General features: G+C 54.6%; 1 protein-coding gene across 7 annotated transcripts in view; it reads left to right on the top strand.

Moving 5' to 3' along the window:
• PTPRU (protein tyrosine phosphatase receptor type U) overlaps positions 1-15,771 on the top strand; it is a 57,413-nt gene that overhangs the window by 26,594 nt on the left and 15,048 nt on the right. For 2 of the 7 annotated variants that reach the window (XM_077189464.1, XM_077189463.1), the window contains exons 9-21: positions 2,133-2,242; positions 2,571-2,772; positions 3,598-3,700; positions 3,810-4,083; positions 5,688-5,724; positions 6,271-6,409; positions 8,012-8,041; positions 8,992-9,149; positions 11,463-11,653; positions 12,845-12,917; positions 13,056-13,132; positions 14,660-14,696; positions 15,004-15,314. In XM_077189464.1, coding sequence (XP_077045579.1) covers positions 2,133-2,242; positions 2,571-2,772; positions 3,598-3,700; positions 3,810-4,083; positions 5,688-5,724; positions 6,271-6,409; positions 8,012-8,041; positions 8,992-9,149; positions 11,463-11,653; positions 12,845-12,917; positions 13,056-13,132; positions 14,660-14,696; positions 15,004-15,314 — 1,742 coding nt within the window. Of the gene's footprint in view, positions 1-2,132; positions 2,243-2,570; positions 2,773-3,597; positions 3,701-3,809; positions 4,084-5,687; positions 5,725-6,270; positions 6,410-8,011; positions 8,042-8,991; positions 9,150-11,462; positions 11,654-12,844; positions 12,918-13,055; positions 13,133-13,851; positions 13,870-14,659; positions 14,697-15,003; positions 15,315-15,771 lie in introns of all 7 variants that reach the window. The other 5 variants (XM_054648061.2, XM_077189468.1, XM_077189467.1 and 2 more) reach the window with 5 other exon arrangements.

The following is a 15,771-nucleotide window of genomic DNA, read 5'->3' as shown; positions in this document are numbered from 1 at the left end:
GCACCTCCAGGTCCTTTTTCATCTTCAAAGCCTAAATCCAGCACCTTCCTCTGTACACTTTCCACATCCCCAGCCCTCAGCCTGCCCCAGCGGGGGCACCCAGCTCTGCCCTGACAGTGGTTTATTTTCCAGCTCTAATTGCTCCAGTTGTTCTCACTGGGCTGTGACTGCTCCAGCTGTTTGCTTATGGAATATTAATACAGGAGCTCCAGATGTCTTTTTGCTATACTATAATCGCTCCAGCTGCTTTTTCCTGTGCCTCAATTAACTGGGGCTGCTGGCTTCCCCCTTGGATTGAACTTGAGGCTGTGTATACATTCAGTCTGATGGCGATGGATCTATGGATATCCTCCTACAGATATGTGGCAAATACTCCTCATGTGTCTGGCCCAGCCAGCCTGGGAGGATGATGAGGGTTTGAGTTCCTAGAACTGCAGGATTAACAGCTGCCCCTGCAAGTAAACCAAGGTGCTGAAAGCTTATTAATGATAGGATTCTTAACTGTGGTTTATTCTGGCACAAGGCCAGTTTTGGCAGCAGCATCCCCTGGGGCTGCTGTTGGTAGGCTGCAAAGATGCAGCTTCCCCATCCTGAGTGGTAAACCCTGGTTTGGGGCTGGAAAATCCAAGTAACTGGGCCAAACCAAGGCTGTTGTTTACAGCATCCTTCTTGGACCCCAGGCAGAGCTGTGCTGGGCTGTGGGCAGGACACTGAGGGAAGTGTGCTGCATCCATAGATTATCCAGCTGGTGTTTCAGTGCCCCCCATGGATCCAGGTGACCCACAGCTGGAGACTTCATTCTGTGTGTGCATGAAATGATGAAACTCAATCCCAGGGACCTGTGGAAATACCTCTGCAATGTGATGGTGCTGCAGGGAGCCATTTCTCCTGGAAGCAGGCAGGGTGCATGTGATGCAAGCCAGGATAAATATATATAATTCCATAAATAAATATATGTGTGCAAATATGGATAGCAGAGGGGTATGTGCACACCTGGGAGCTGTTGTGTGCGTCCTTTGTCTCTCTCAACCTGGGATGGAAGCACGATACCTCTACTTGAATATGTAAATATGTGTGTGTGTGTGTATATATGTATATATATATATATGTGTATGTATATATATATATATATATATATGAATATATAGGTATTATAATATTAAGATAATATATAAATTATCATAGAGACAATAACAATGATACAACATATAATAATAGAAAATAACATATAATTATATATAGTGTAGGTTCTGTATATTAAAACCCAATCTCTGTAGGTACACACTTTACTGCCCTACAGGTTTCTGTAATTCTTCCCAAATTTAATAAGTGCCTGTGTACATGTGTAGGACACAGTGCCTCTGATTAAATTAACTTGTAAATCAGGTGGAAACGGTTCGTTTGCACGGTGGGAAGCACGGGAGGTGATCCCTCTCTCCCAGTCCCGTAATTACATCCGAACAAAAGCTGTGAAAAAAGCCAATCAGAGAGAAGAGCTGCTGTCCCCTGCAAGGTTTGGGAGCGGGGGATGCTGCCGGTGCCTTCCTGAGCCATTGCCTTTCCTTGCTGACCGCCTCGGGTGGAGAAATCCATCATAAAGGAGTGGATATTGATCCCAGCGCTGCTGATTGCCGTCAATGATTACAGTTATTATTGTGGTGGTGTTAATTAGAGGGGAGGCTGGGCCACGTCAAGCCCGTCTGCATGTGAGGATGTTGCTGCTTGCTGGCAATGTCTCCACAGGATGCTAATGGCTCCAGGGGGGAATTGGGTTGTGGGGAAAAAGGGAATTTATTTCTTTTCCTCATGCTGGAAAGCTTAGGCACCCTGTGCTGCTGCTGATGCCTGGGCTGAGGTGCTGAAACTTGTGGGGTTTGTGCTGGTGTGGGAACCTCCCCCTCCCATGGCAAAGTGTCACCAGTGGGTCCAGGTGCATCAATGCCTTGGGTGTCTGCCTGGGGAGCCACCAATCCTGTCTGGTGGTACATGCTGGATGTGGGTGATGTGGCACAGGGAGTGTGGTGGCTCGGTCACAGGGCACAACTTCCACAGCCACCCAGAGGGGTTTCCTGGAGGATTTCTTCTTACGGACTGGTTTCCAGCTGCATCCAAGCACATCTTTCCTTCCCCAGTGCCTGGCGGCATTGCCTCTGAATCCCTCACCTTCACCCCACTGGAGGACATGATATTCCTGAAGTGGGAGGAACCAGTGGAGCCCAATGGCCTCATCACGCAGTACGAGGTACATCCTGGCTGGTGTGGCACCTCGGGTACATGGGCACATGGGAGGGTCCTGTTGAGGGGTGTGTTGGAGGGGTCTGGGACAACCTCTGCTGTCAGCCATGAGGATTAGAGGCAGCTGCTGCTACTCCTGAGCCCTTTGGCTTTTCCAGTGAACCTCTGCTTTTGTTTCATCTCCAAAAGTCCCTGGCTGCCTCCAGGCTGCCCCATGACCACCTCCTCCTCTGAATTCATTGTTTTAATCCCTTCTCTACCTGAATCTGAGCGATTTTCCCTGTCATTGTTTTAATCCCCTCTCCCATGGGTGATGCTGTGCCCTGTCTCTGCAGATCAGCTACCAGAGCATCGAGTCCTCAGACCCCGCGGTGAACGTGCCGGGCCCACGGCGCACGGTGTCCAAGCTGCGCAACGAGACCTACCACGTGTTCTCCAACCTGCACCCTGGCACCACCTACCTGTTCTCGGTGCGCGCCCGCACCGGCAAGGGCTTTGGCCAGACGGCGCTCACCGAGATCACCACCAACATCTCTGGTAGGTTCCCCTCTCATTCCTGCTGCTGGGGCTTCTCCTCCACTCAGGTGTCCTACCATGGTGTGCAGCCCCTGGCTCACTCCTGTGCTTTTGGTGACTGGCAGTGTTTTGATGGCTGCATGCTGCCATAGAAAGATGCTCTTGGTGGTGGCAGCTGTGCTGTGAGCCCACGGGCAGTTGCCAGACTGGTGGGTACCTGTCTGGGGAGCCTGGCCAACCCACTGCTGGTGCCTGGTGCTGTCTGAGCTCTCAGTGTATGAGTGAGGGATTAATTGGGCTTTGATAATAAGCTCTGCAGTACTCAGGGCTCTTTGCTCATGTCCATGGTGTCACATTAACTGCAGCAAATGGGCTGAACTGAGTGTGAATGAGGGCACTGGGACAAAGCAACTCAAGCTGGATCTCAGTGGCTGGCAGTGATGGTTTGGGGACCACAAGGTTATGCCAGGTATGAGGGGGGTCCCCCACCTTGCTCTGGGGGTGCTGCTGGGCTGGCTCAGGTGTGCTTCTGCCGTGGGGTGGGGGAAGCTCACACTGTGCCAGTGATTCTGAGTGGTGCTGTTCTTGGGCACATCTCAAGACTGGAGCATTTGGGTTCTGCTGAGGTTGGATCCCGCTCTGCTAGACTGGTGTTGGTAACCTCCCTTGTGCACACCCAGGGGTCATCTCTCAACTCTTGTTCAAGACATGGAGAGGTTTTTTACTTTATTTGCAATAATTCATATGACACCACTGGGTGATGCCTTGCCCTGGGCAAAGCTGCTCATGCCTCAGTTTCCCCCTAAGCCAGTGGAGCCCCAGGACTCACCCCAGCTCCTGTTGCAGCTCCCACCTTCGACTACGGGGACATGCCATCGCCGCTGAGCGAGTCAGAGAGCACCATCACGGTGCTACTGCGGCCAGCACAGGGCAGAGGGGCTCCCATCAGGTAGGTCGGGGCTGCAGGAGGGTGAGACCCCAAAATGGGGTGATACAGCAGGGTCCAAGGACAGGCAGGATTTTTCTTCCCAAAACTAACCCGTGCCTGGCCCTCACAGCACCTATCAGGTCATTGTGGAGGAGGAGCGGCCCAAGAAGCTGAAGCGGGAGCTGGGGGGGCAGGAGTGCTTCCCGGTCCCGCTCACCTTCGACGATGCCGTGTCCCGTGGCTCCGTGCACTACTTCGGGGCAGAGCTGCCCGCCAGCAGCCTCACCGAGGCCAAGCCCTTCACCGTGGGGGACAACCAGACCTACAGTGGCTACTGGAACCCACCTCTGGAGCCCAAGAAGGCCTATCTCATCTACTTCCAGGCCATGAGCAACCTCAAAGGGGTGAGTAGCCCTGGCACCCTGCTCCAGCCAGGGGCTGGACCAGGTAAGGGCAGGCTGGGGTCTGGGGGTTGGTAAAAATGGGACTACTTTTAGATTGCCCTCCCCTGGATCACTTCTGGGTTTACCACTGATGTCCTGCCAGGGGCAGTTGGTGCTCCAGGCCACCCTTATGGCATGTTGGGTGGGTGTCCTGCTCCAGCACCCCTGGTGGTGCCTGTCCCCATCCCCATGCCAATGCTGGGGGTGGAGTAGTCTGATTTCCCCCACCCACTGCAGTACCAGCCAGGACACCAACAAGCACCAGTGCAGGGGAGCCCCTGTTCCTGGGGCTGCTCCTGGTTTGGAGAAGGACTTAGGGCAGTCAGAGTTGTGTGTCACTGCTGGGACCCAGCGCTGGCAGGACAGCCAGTCCCAGCTCCAGAGAACTCCTTGGGAGCTCCCGGGCTGCCCTTCCCTCCCTGCTGCTGCCAGTTCCCTCTGTGGAGCTGCACCCCCTGCATCCCCCGGGCTGATTCCTCCAAGTCACCAGCAGGACCACCAAGACCCTGTGGGGACCCTTCCTGGCATCACCTGCTCCAGCAGCTCCTGTCAGACCTGCGGGAGCATCCTCATCCTGCACATCTCTGTCCTGCTGGAAAGTGGTTACTGAGTCCTTTTCTTTGCTCCGGGATCATTCACACCTCACTGCTTCGTTGTAATTAGAGCTGAGAGGGACAGGGAGGGTTCTGGCTCTGGCTGCCTCGGCACTGCTGGATGATTACTGGTGGCTGATGCTGTGTTACATCTTTCCTGCTGGGAGGTAGTGGATTTATCCCAGCGGCCATCAGATGTTGGAAAAAACGCTGGATCGTAGCTGGGGTTTTTCATGGGTTTTGTGCCAGATGAAGCAAGAAGCAGGAGAAGGAAAAGCTGGAGATCCCAGGGAGAGCAGTGCAGTAGCTGGCCCTGCCCTGGGCATGCGGCATGGACAGGTTTTGGGCCGAAAGTGGATGGAGCACATTGGTGCCTGGTGTCTTGAGAGACTGGAGGATGCTTGGAGAAGACAATACTGCCAACGTGGTGCTTTTTATTTTGCAACAGAAGTTGTATGCATGGAAAAATGGAATATTTTAGCTGAACCCATCCCTAAATTGCAAATGTTAAAACTATTGGAGACTTAAGCTGGAACCTCATGGCAACCTTGGCAGCAGATGTAGAGCTGGAGTTTGAAACTTTAACTGATGGAAGACAAGCCCATGAAGTTCTGGATGACAACCTGGGAGTGTTTCAGCTGTAGCTGGTGGCACATTGGTGACATGTGGCTTGGCTGCATTTGCTGGGTTCTCCACGCTCTTGAGCTTCACCATCCCCTCTGTGCCAGGAGCTGTGGCTCCGGCTAAACCTGGGAATGCTGGGGACAGATCATTCAGCAGCATCTCTTGGGCGGTGGGTTCCCAGGAGCTCTTTGGGTGCTGCAGCGCAAATCACCCATGGACTCCCTTAATTTGGGAGCTGAAGCACCAATGGACCAGCCCTGTGCCCACCCAGCCTCACTAGGGTGAGAGTGGGGAGCGGAGCCGCTGGGAAGCTCTTCCAGCACTGACGCCCCCTTTTTACCTCCATAGGAAACTCGGCTGAACTGTGTCCGGATCGCTCGCAAAGGTGAGCCCTCCCTTTGCCCTGACCCCACTGAGGCGGTGGCTCCAGCCCCATGGCGGCTCTGGCGGATGGGGCTCTGGCAGTGGGCTGGGACCAGCACTGGCAGTGGTTGGGCTGCATGTGATGGGTTATTCCAGCTCCACCCCACACCCTTCTGTTTCCCACTCTCTTTGGCATCTGGGGTTTTTCCCTTGGTTGAATTTTCCTTCTTAATGCTGTTACCATGGTGGAGGTGGGGCTGGAATGGTGGTGCTGGATGCTGAATCCAGGGATGGATTATCTTACATGGGGTGTGATGAAAGGTGCACAAAGGGACTGACCCCCTCACTGGAACTGAGAGAGGGACTTGTCCATGGTTATAGTGTGGCAGTGCAGAGCCCTGTAGCATCTTGGTTGAATAACTTGTGTTCATGGAGAAACAAGCATCCCATGGGATGAATCCCAGTGTTTTCATGCCTGATGTTGCCAATCCCCCTGGAGTGGAATGTGGTGGGTGCTCACAGCACCCTCATCCATCCACCCCTCCTGCTTGTCCCTGTCCCCTGGCAGCTGCCTGCAAAGAGACCAAGCGTCCCCTGGAGGTGTCCCAGCACTCGGAGGAGATGGGCCTGATCCTGGGGATCTGTGCTGGAGGGCTCATCATCCTGATTATCCTGCTGGGAGCCATCATCGTCGCCATTCGGAAAGGGTAAGGAGACCTGCGCTGGCAGCTGGTGCTTTATTTGTCCCTCCTTCCCTCCCAGCTCAGCCCTTCTCCACCACTCCAGCACTAACTGGAGTTACTGGTGAGGATTCAGCTGCACTGGGCAGGCTCCAGATGCTCCCTCGAGCTGAGTCTGCATGTGCCTGTGCATCTCACTGGCCACAGAGCAGCAAAGTCCTGGGGATGTCCCTACTCCCTCTGCAGCTTTGTTCCACTCTCCCTCTCCCCCATATTTTTTGGTTTTTTGCTTCTTTTCCTGATGATTCTTGGCTTTGTGCTGTTCTGGTGATCCTGCATTGATGGAAATGCTTCTGGCCCGTGCCCGAGCCCTGCCCCGGTGCTGAGCCCAGCTGTCCCCATCCCACCTGCTCTTCCCTGCCAACAGCAGCCATGGGATGTTGCCTCTGGGCTTCCCTGCTGCCTTGGCCAGGCCAGCAGGAGCACATCCAGCATGGATGTGGCCATGGCCGTTGTGGTGGGCTGGCACTGGGGGAGCTCATGGGGTGGGAGGGAGGAGGGCGAGGGCTTTTCGGGACACTCATCCCCGGGAGCGCTGGGCATGCGGCCGCTGCTTTGCACGTGGCTGCAACGCCCTGGAAAAGTGGCTGCTTCTGTGCAGGGCTCGAGGCAGCACCAGGCTGGGGGAGCTCTCAGAGCTGGGATAAAGGACAACAATTAAACACGGTGCTTGGGAGGATGGAGCAAAGTACGTGAACAGCCAGAGGGAGAGAAAAACAGCAGGGCAGAGGCTCGGCCCCTTAAATCTGCAAAGCTCTTTATGGCTGCGTGTACCCTGGAAGGATCCTTGTGGATTTATGTTGCTGGAAGAGCAGGGCTGTAGCTTCCCTGCACGCTTTGAGGTGCGGGGCTGGCTCACGGCTTCATTGGCTTCTTCCCTGATGGAGCAGATGCCAGCAGCACTGATGTGTTTTGGGGAGTGATGCTGTGGGTGGGAAGCTGTGAGTGTGGCTGCTGCATTCCCATTGCCAGTGCTGCCAGGCAGGATGAGGAGGAGCAGCTCTGCTTCAGCATCCCAGGATGAACCTGTTGAAGGATAAACCAGAGCCACAAATTAGATTTGGTGCTGAGAAGCCTGAATTTGGGGCTGTTGGGAAGCTGGGATGAGCTCATAAATCTTCTCCACAGTGCTTTGCTGTTGGAGAAACACTGATGTGGTGGAATGGAAATGCAGCCTTGGAATATGTTTGTCTCTAGTCAATGGTGCACTGGGAATGTGACATCCCAAGGCCATCTCCCCCTCTGGGCCCCTAACCAACAGCCTGGGGGAAATCCCTACATTTGGGACATCCGTGTTGCTCACTCTTAAAAATTATGGAATAGCCCCTTGGACAAGGGTGCTGTGGAAACCCACCACAAGTGTGGTCCCGCTGAGAGCCAGTGCTTGTGCTCTCCTGCCAGGATTCCGGCTCCTGCCTGGAGTAAATAACCTGTGGGTGCCACAGGGGAGCCTGATTCCTTTATGGTGCATTGAATTTTCTGGCAGCTGACTTGCCCTGTAACCTCCCTTCCCAATAGTGAGAAAAGCTGCTTATGCAATTTCTGCTGTTCTCTTTGCACGCTTGCCAGGAGGAACTACTATTCTTACTCCTATTACCCGTAAGTAATTGTCATTCTCCTGCTTTACCCTCCTCCCGGCCACCCCCCTCACCCTGCTGCTCCAAGAAGTCCTTATCTCTGCCAAATGCATTTTAAGGGTCTCTTTGGATCAGGGAAAATAATGCTGCCGAGCTTGTTAGAGACAGAAGGCAACGTAAAGGGGAAGGGTCAGTAACTCTGAGTCGAATTCTGGATTTTAGCAGTGCCTTGCAGTGTTCCAGCCCCATCACAATGCTGACATGGGCTCAGATCTCCTGTTCATCCTTCTGGCTTAATCGCTGCTCTGGCTTTGGAGCCTGATGCTGCCTCTCAAAAATGTTCATTTAAGTTTCTTTAAATTACTTGAATTTGGGGTGGGAGGTTCTGTCCCAGTGAGAACTCCTGGGATTTCCCAGCATTTTCATCAGGTGCCTAAAGAGACCCTGCACAGGGGAGAAAGCCTCTGCAGTGGGTGCTGAGCACGGGTTTACTTGGGGGGGTCCAGCCCATCCCTTGGGATGGATTTGGCCCCTGACATGGCTTTAAAATCACAGAATGATTTGGCTTGGAAGGGGCTTAAAAAGCTCATCTCATTCCAACCGTTGCCATGGACAGGGACACCTTCCACTAGACCAGGGAGTCATGCCTGGGGAACTGGGGCTGGGGAGGGCTGGGGCATATCCATGTGGTGGCTGGAGAGAGCATTTGACTGCACAAGAAGCACACCTGGCTGCCCAAGGGCAGGGGACAGGAGGGGACATTGAGGTTGAGCAGCTGGAGTTGCTGCAGTCACAAGGGATGCTGCATGTGTGGCTGTGACTGGCTTGGGACAGCAGAGAACCAAAGCGTGATGACCACGCTGCTGCAAATAATCCATCCTGCTCCTGGAATAATCTGAGCCCAGGAGCTTTGAGGGGACCTTAGAGCACCTGATGGTGAGCCCTGCTCACTTCTGCTCCTCCCCACTGCAGGAAACCTGTGAATATGACCAAAGCCACCATAAACTACCGGCACGAGAAGACACACATGATGAGTGCCATCGACAGGAGCTTCACCGACCAGAGCACCCTGCAGGAGGACGAGCGCCTGGGGCTGTCCTTCATGGACACCCACAGCTATGGGAACAGAGGTGAGGCTGGGAGCCTGGCATCCCCTGTTCTCCTCCCACCACTCTGGGAACAGAGGTGAGGCTGGGAGCCTGGCATCCCCTGTTCTCCTTCCACAACTCTGGAAAAAGAGGTGAGGCTGGGAGCCTGGCATCCCCTGTTCTCCTTCCACAACTCTGGAAACAGAGGTGAGGCTGGTTACCAGCATCCCCCTGCTCCCATCCCACAGCTGTGGCAACCAAGGTAAGGATGGGGACCCTGGCATCCCTCTGCTTCCTTCCAGCCACAAAGGTGCCCAATAACCCCCAAAATACCACAGAAACAGCCTACCAGAGCTCAAGGAGTGTTTGGACTACGCTCTCAGGCACAGGGGGGTGAGGTTGTTGGAGTGTCTGTGCAGGGCCAGGAGTTGGACTCAGGGGTCTCTGTGGGTCCCTTTCAACTCAGGGTATTCTGTAATTCTCTTGAAGGCTTGGTGTTACATCTGTTTTAGACTGTGTATGGCATAGCAGGTTCTTCCCTGCCCTCTGTAAATCTCCAAGGGCATGGATTTCATCAGTGTTGGAGCTTTTGCCACCATGCGGGCTGTGCTGAAGGGGAAGCTCTTGTGGGGAGCTGGATCTCTATTTTCTCTTGGAGATCTGAGCTTGTGGCTGGGCCGGTTGAGGCCATTTGTGGGCTCAGGATCTGGCTGCAGCCCCCTAGAACTGGGTGAATCCCACCTCCTGGTTTATGCTGAGGTTGGAAGCTTTCCCCCAGCCTTCCCCACACAGCCTGGGCATTGAAGGGTTAAAGAGCCCCTGCTCTCCTATCAGAGGGAGACTGATAACTTCACACCCACCGGAGGATGTGTCTCCATGCTGATTTAGTTGTAAAATAACTCTTTGGCTGCCCCAGTTTCAGCCATATGCTAATAACATCTGTTACAGTAGCTGCAAGATGCTGCCTGCACGCGGCTCTCCCGCGCTGGCTGCGGGACTGATGCGCTTCCTGCCGTTGTCTCATGGATCATTAAAGCCCAGAGGGCAAACTTTTCCTCCTCTTAACACATCGAGCTAGGTTAGGTGTGTTTTTTCTTTGGTTGCTGTCCTTGAAACTTTCAAAGGCTGGTGGGGCTGAGCTGGGGAGCTTGGGCTGCCTGCCATGGCTGGGAGAGTCTCCATTGCCTGTGAACATCCTTAATTAATGAAGGGAAATTAATGACTTGGTGACTGGTTGGTGGCTGTACCCCCCCCAACCCACTTCAGTTTCTGTACCCCCCCAACCCACTTCAGTCACTGATCCTCATGGAAACCCCAGTGGTTCCTCAGCATGGGGCTGTGGCAGCACCTTGCAAATGCCAGCAATTAATTAATTCCTCTTTAATCCCAGCAGTTGATGAGCCCATTGGTCAGGTCATGGGGTGTGGAAGCACTCTCCTGGGTTGTCCTGTTGGTTCCCACTGCCAGAGGGCAGGGTTAGATGGGATATTGGGAAGGAATTCTTCCCTCTGAGGGTGGTGAGGCCCTGGCAAAGGCTGCCCAGAGAAGCTGTGGCTGCCCCTGGATCCCTGGAAGTGTCCAAGGCCACGTTGGACAGGGCGTGGAGCACCCTGGGACAGTGGAAGGTGTCCCTGCCCATGGCAGGGGTGACACTGGATGGGCTTTAAGGTCCCTTCCAACCCAAACCACTCCATGGATCCCTGCCTGCCCTTCTCTGGGAGTAGTTCAGAGCATCAGGTTTTGTGCAAACCCAAATTTTGGGATCTGGTGTGGGAACTTGCCCTGACAGACACAGGTGAGGTTTTAGCCTGGCTCTGCTGGTAATGACACAGCAAAGGTATAAACCAGGTAAATACTGCAGAGGCTCTCCATCAAAGCAGCAAGCTCCATTTGTGGCAGTGTGAGGAATCCAGTGCTGGTCTCTAGTAGTGAGGGAAATGAACTGTTAAGCTGTGCTGGAGACTTTGGCAAGCTGATTTTTCAACTTAGAATCTTGTGTGAATATTTGGGCATGGAGCTCTTGCTTGTCTGCATGGGAGCTTATTGTTCCAGCTGAGTGGAGGTGAGGTTATTATCCCCTTTTGGCCTTGCCCACTGATTTCTGATTGACCTGCTGAGGTCCTAAAAGGCTGTACTGGGCATTTTTGGCTTTGTGGTGTAGGAGGAGCTGTAGAGAACATGAGGGGGTGGGAGTGGGATTGAGGGCTGGGCCCCTGGTGGTCCCCAGAGGGGGTCTGCAGCAGCCACATCTCCCGAGTACGTCTTCCCCAGCCCTCTGTGGGTGTGAGGAGGTGATGGGGATGCAGCCCAGGGTTTTGCTGCCCTGCTAGCCCCTGGCTGTCCCTCCCTGTGCAGGTGACCAGCGCAGCAGTGTGGTGAACGAGTCCAGCAGCCTGCTGGGGGGCTCCCCGCGGCGGCAGTGCGGCCGCAAGGGCTCCCCGTACCACACGGGGCAGCTGCACCCGGCCGTGCGCGTGGCCGACCTCCTGCAGCACATCAACCAGATGAAAACGGCCGAGGGCTACGGCTTCAAGCAGGAGTATGAGGTGGGGACAGCTTGTGCCAGCGTCTCAGGGGGAGCGGGGGGTAGGATGGACAGGGGGACACGGATGGGATCCATGTGCAAGGAGATGATGCTCTTGGTCGGGAGCTCTGCATGGGAGCTGGAGCTCACAGCTCTGGGCTGGCATTGTCAGCATGGGGGTGTCCCTGAGTCAGGATTGAATGGCTGGTGTTGACAGCTCTGGGTTATTTCTCAGCTTGAGCAGGTCCCTGAGATGAGACAAACCAGCCCGGCCAGCCCTGTCTGCAGTCCACCATCCCAGCTCTCCTGCATGGGCCAGGGCTGCTCCTTCCTTTCCCTTTCCTTTCCCTGGGCATCACCATGTCATCTTTTGCTCTCCAGCACACTTGGCCTGTGATAAGCATGGCCACAGTCTAAGAACAAGCAAATCCTCTACAATCTGGCAGCTCCAAGACCATGAAGAAAGACACTGGGGAGAAGATACTGTGGAGGGTGATGCTGGGGGAGGGATTTCTTTCCCAAGAGTTGTTGGTGGCATCATGTCCATCCCAGCTGGCCAGGTCAGAGCACTCGTAACAGAGCAGGTTATTTCACAAGTCTCTGCCTCAGCACAGCCAGCGGGGTCATTTCCTGACTCCTCAGTGTCCCACAGGTCTGGAGATTGAAATTTCCCAGTGAAATTACTGTTTAATGCTCAGCTGTTTCAGGAGCAGGAGCTCTCCCCCCCCTTTCACGCATTGGACAAACCAGGGCTTGCGATAATCATTAGTGCTCCTTGAAAAGCTGCTGTATGTTCTTGGAACTAGTCATTTGAAAGCACTCAGATATTATGGGAGGGAAGAAAACATGTAATTTCCTTCCACTTTCCACCTCTTACGCCAATCTATGAATGTCACTGTTATTACACACAAACCTGTTCTGTGCTGGGGAGAGAAAGGAGCTGGGGAGGTTTAGGAATAAAAAAAACTACAACCAACCCTAGGAAAAAAAACCAACCCAGGCAGTCTGTAATTTGCTGGAAAATGGGCTGTTTTGTGGATGTTACAGGAGTGTGTAGCTGGCAGAGTGTGCTGTGGACGTGGAGATGAGGCTGCAGGAGCCAGGTGTTGGGGTGGAGGGACCACCCTGTCTGTCCTGCTTCCCAGGGAGCTTTTGGGGCTGGGGGAACCCAGAGTCCTGCCCTGAGCTTGAGATGTCCATCCTTTCCTTACAGAGTTTCTTTGAAGGCTGGGATGCTTCAAAGAAGAAAGACAAGACCAAAGGGAGACAGGATCATGTGTCCACATGTGAGTGCCTTAGCAAAGGCTTAGACACCCCAAACAGCTTCAGAATCCCACATTCTGCAGATTCCTGGGCCAGAGTGATTGCCCAGGGTGGCCTGGTGGGTGAGCAGGCACTGATGGTTCCTTGTCCCCTTTCCCCAGATGACCGTCACCGCGTGAAGCTGCACCCGCTGCTGGGGGACCCCAACTCCGACTACATCAACGCCAACTACATCGACGTAAGTGGGGACAGGGCCTGTGTTCCTGGGGCTCTGGGCTGCAACACGAGCTTCCTGTGGCCTCTCAGGGTTTGTCCAGCAGCATTTGGAGGACTTTGGACAGCCCATGGTGGGCTGGTCAGTGCATCATGAAGGACCTGCCTGGTTTATTTGTGTTCATCAGCAGTTTCTGCTTGTTGCATCTCTCTCTGCTCTGCTCTGTCCCTCCTTCTCATTCCCTCTCTGCTTTTCTATCCTCTTCCCCCTCACCTGCTCATGTGGCCGTGGATCTCCCTCTCCCTGGGTGGGGGATGCAGAGGTTGAGAGGAACAGGGGACCATCTGGGGCTCACACTGGAGTACCCCTCGATGCTGCTGGTGTGTGTGAATCTGGGCAGAGCCCAGCCCTAGTGTCCTCTGAGAGCAGTGTCCCCAAGAGCGATGTCCCCTGCCACCTCCAGCGATGCTGAGACCAGAGCAGCTGCAGGAAGGCTCCAGTATCTCCTGGAAGCAGCAGCAAATCCCACTTTTCCCTCCTGCCCAGAGGGTATTGTCTGTCAGTGTGGCCTGATCCCAGTGCCCAAGCAGTGTCTCTCAGCCTGTCCCTGTTCCCTGTGTCCTTTCTGCCCTGTCTCTCCATAGCCTGCTCCAGGGCAGGTGCTCTAACCCCTCTCTGCTCTGTGCCTCACTAATATCTCTGATCTTTTTCTCTCAAACCTGTGTCCCACTGGGATCGTTAAGATTCGGATTAACCGAGAAGTAAGTAGATTCTTCTCCCTCTCCTCCCTTCTCTGCTCCCATCTCCTGCCAGGCCTCACCCTGGGCAGTGTGGTCTAAATACCATCAGGGAGAGGCAGGCTGGGAAAATGTGTCCATAAACCTGGAAATGTCCAGGGAATGGGAAAGCAAGGTCTGTGTGGCACTGGGGCATGGAAAGCAGGGGCCATGTGCTCTGAGAAGGGGTTGAATTTGACCCACAGAAATCCCCTGTGAAAAGACCCACAGGGGATGGAGAAGCCACTGTCACCTCCATGCGTGTGGTGTGGTTTAACTCTGCTGGACCTGTGGCCAGGGTGTGGGACACTGTGTTCACAGTTCCTCTGGCAGTAGCCTGGCTGGAATGTGCTCTTTGGCATGCTCTTGTTAAGGGCTGAGCAGCTGGGATGAAGGAGGGGAGTGGGGCTCTATCTCAGCACCAGGTGGCTGCTGTGCAATGGTGGGGGTCACTAATGGGGCTCTCCTGGCAGCAATGGTGTGGCAGCAGGAGCTGGAGTGGAGCTCATGGATCCCTCAAGGTGCTGATAAAGGATTCTGCAGACCAGGGGTGTGGGTTGGGCATTGCATGAACCTCTTGTGGGATGCAGGAGATGTACCATCCCAGGACAGGGTGTGCTGAGTGTGGGATGGCTGCTGAACCTCCTCCTCCTTCTGTGGTGGACTTGCAGCACCTAGCCCAGTGGCTGTGGGGAATTTCTACCAGTTGGGTGGCTGGGAAGTGTCTAAGGGTCTGTGCCCCAGCTTGGGAATGATGTCTCTGCTTCCCTTGCAGGGTTACCACAGGTCCAACCACTTCATAGCCACACAAGGTGAGTCATGCCCTGCCCTCTCAGCCAGTGGTTCCTCACCTCCTGTGTAGCAGCCAGGTTTTATTTCTGGTGGAATTAAACCTTGCAGGTGCAGGAAAGGAAGGGAGGGGGCCAATGTGGAGCTGCTCTCACCCCTCCTGCCTTCCCTTGGCACTGCACAGCCCTGGGGAAATGGGCTCTGAGGTGCTGTGGAGCTGTTTGTGCCTCAGAGGCAGGAGGGAGGACATGGTGGCATTGGGCCACTGCCAGGGCTGGGTTCTGCTCGTGGTGCCCATCCATCCATGGGGGCTTTTACTGTGTCCCACAGGGCCCAAGCAGGAGATGGTGTATGACTTCTGGCGCATGGTGTGGCAGGAGCACTGTTCCAGCATCGTGATGATCACCAAGCTGGTGGAGGTGGGCCGGGTAAGCATCCCTGTTCCCATCCTATGCTATGCCATCGCATCCCTGCTGGAAGCCCCCTCTGCAGAGCCTAGCCCCCATCCTGTGCTCTCCTTGCAGGTGAAATGCTCCAAGTACTGGCCGGATGACTCTGAGATGTACGGGGACATCAAGATCACGCTGGTGGAGTCCGAGACGTTGGCTGAGTACGCTGTGCGCACCTTCGCCCTGGAGAGGGTACGGCACTGCCCCTGCCTGCCCTGCCTCGGGGACAGACCCCCCTCGGGCACCAATCACACTCCATAGCTTGGCATTTACGAGTATCCTGTTTATTTAACCCAATATGGGGTCCCCAGTCGCTCCTTCCTGTGCCTTTTCCCTGGCTCTGCACCCTGTGCAGGCGAGCGGCTCAGTCCCACCTTCGTTTGGACAGTGAGTGAGTGTTTAATTTTCATGTGAGTGTGGTGGGGGTGAAGGATGCGTTCCTCTCCTCCGGGCTGGAGGTGATGTAGCCATCAGTTTGCAGCATGGTAACTGGAGATGGAGCCAGTGCAATTTACCCATTAATCTACAGCAATGTCAAATTACTGTCTGGTTATAGGGCAGGGACACCTGAGGCTGCTGCCACCTCCTCCTTTTTCTCCTTGGTGGTTTTTAACCCTCTTGCAGCCAAGAGGAGAGAGCTGTGGGGCTG

This window comes from Agelaius phoeniceus, chromosome 22 (assembly GCF_051311805.1).
Source record: "Agelaius phoeniceus isolate bAgePho1 chromosome 22, bAgePho1.hap1, whole genome shotgun sequence".
Lineage (NCBI taxonomy): Eukaryota > Metazoa > Chordata > Aves > Passeriformes > Icteridae > Agelaius > Agelaius phoeniceus.
This window is presented reverse-complemented; position numbering and strand designations above follow the sequence as displayed.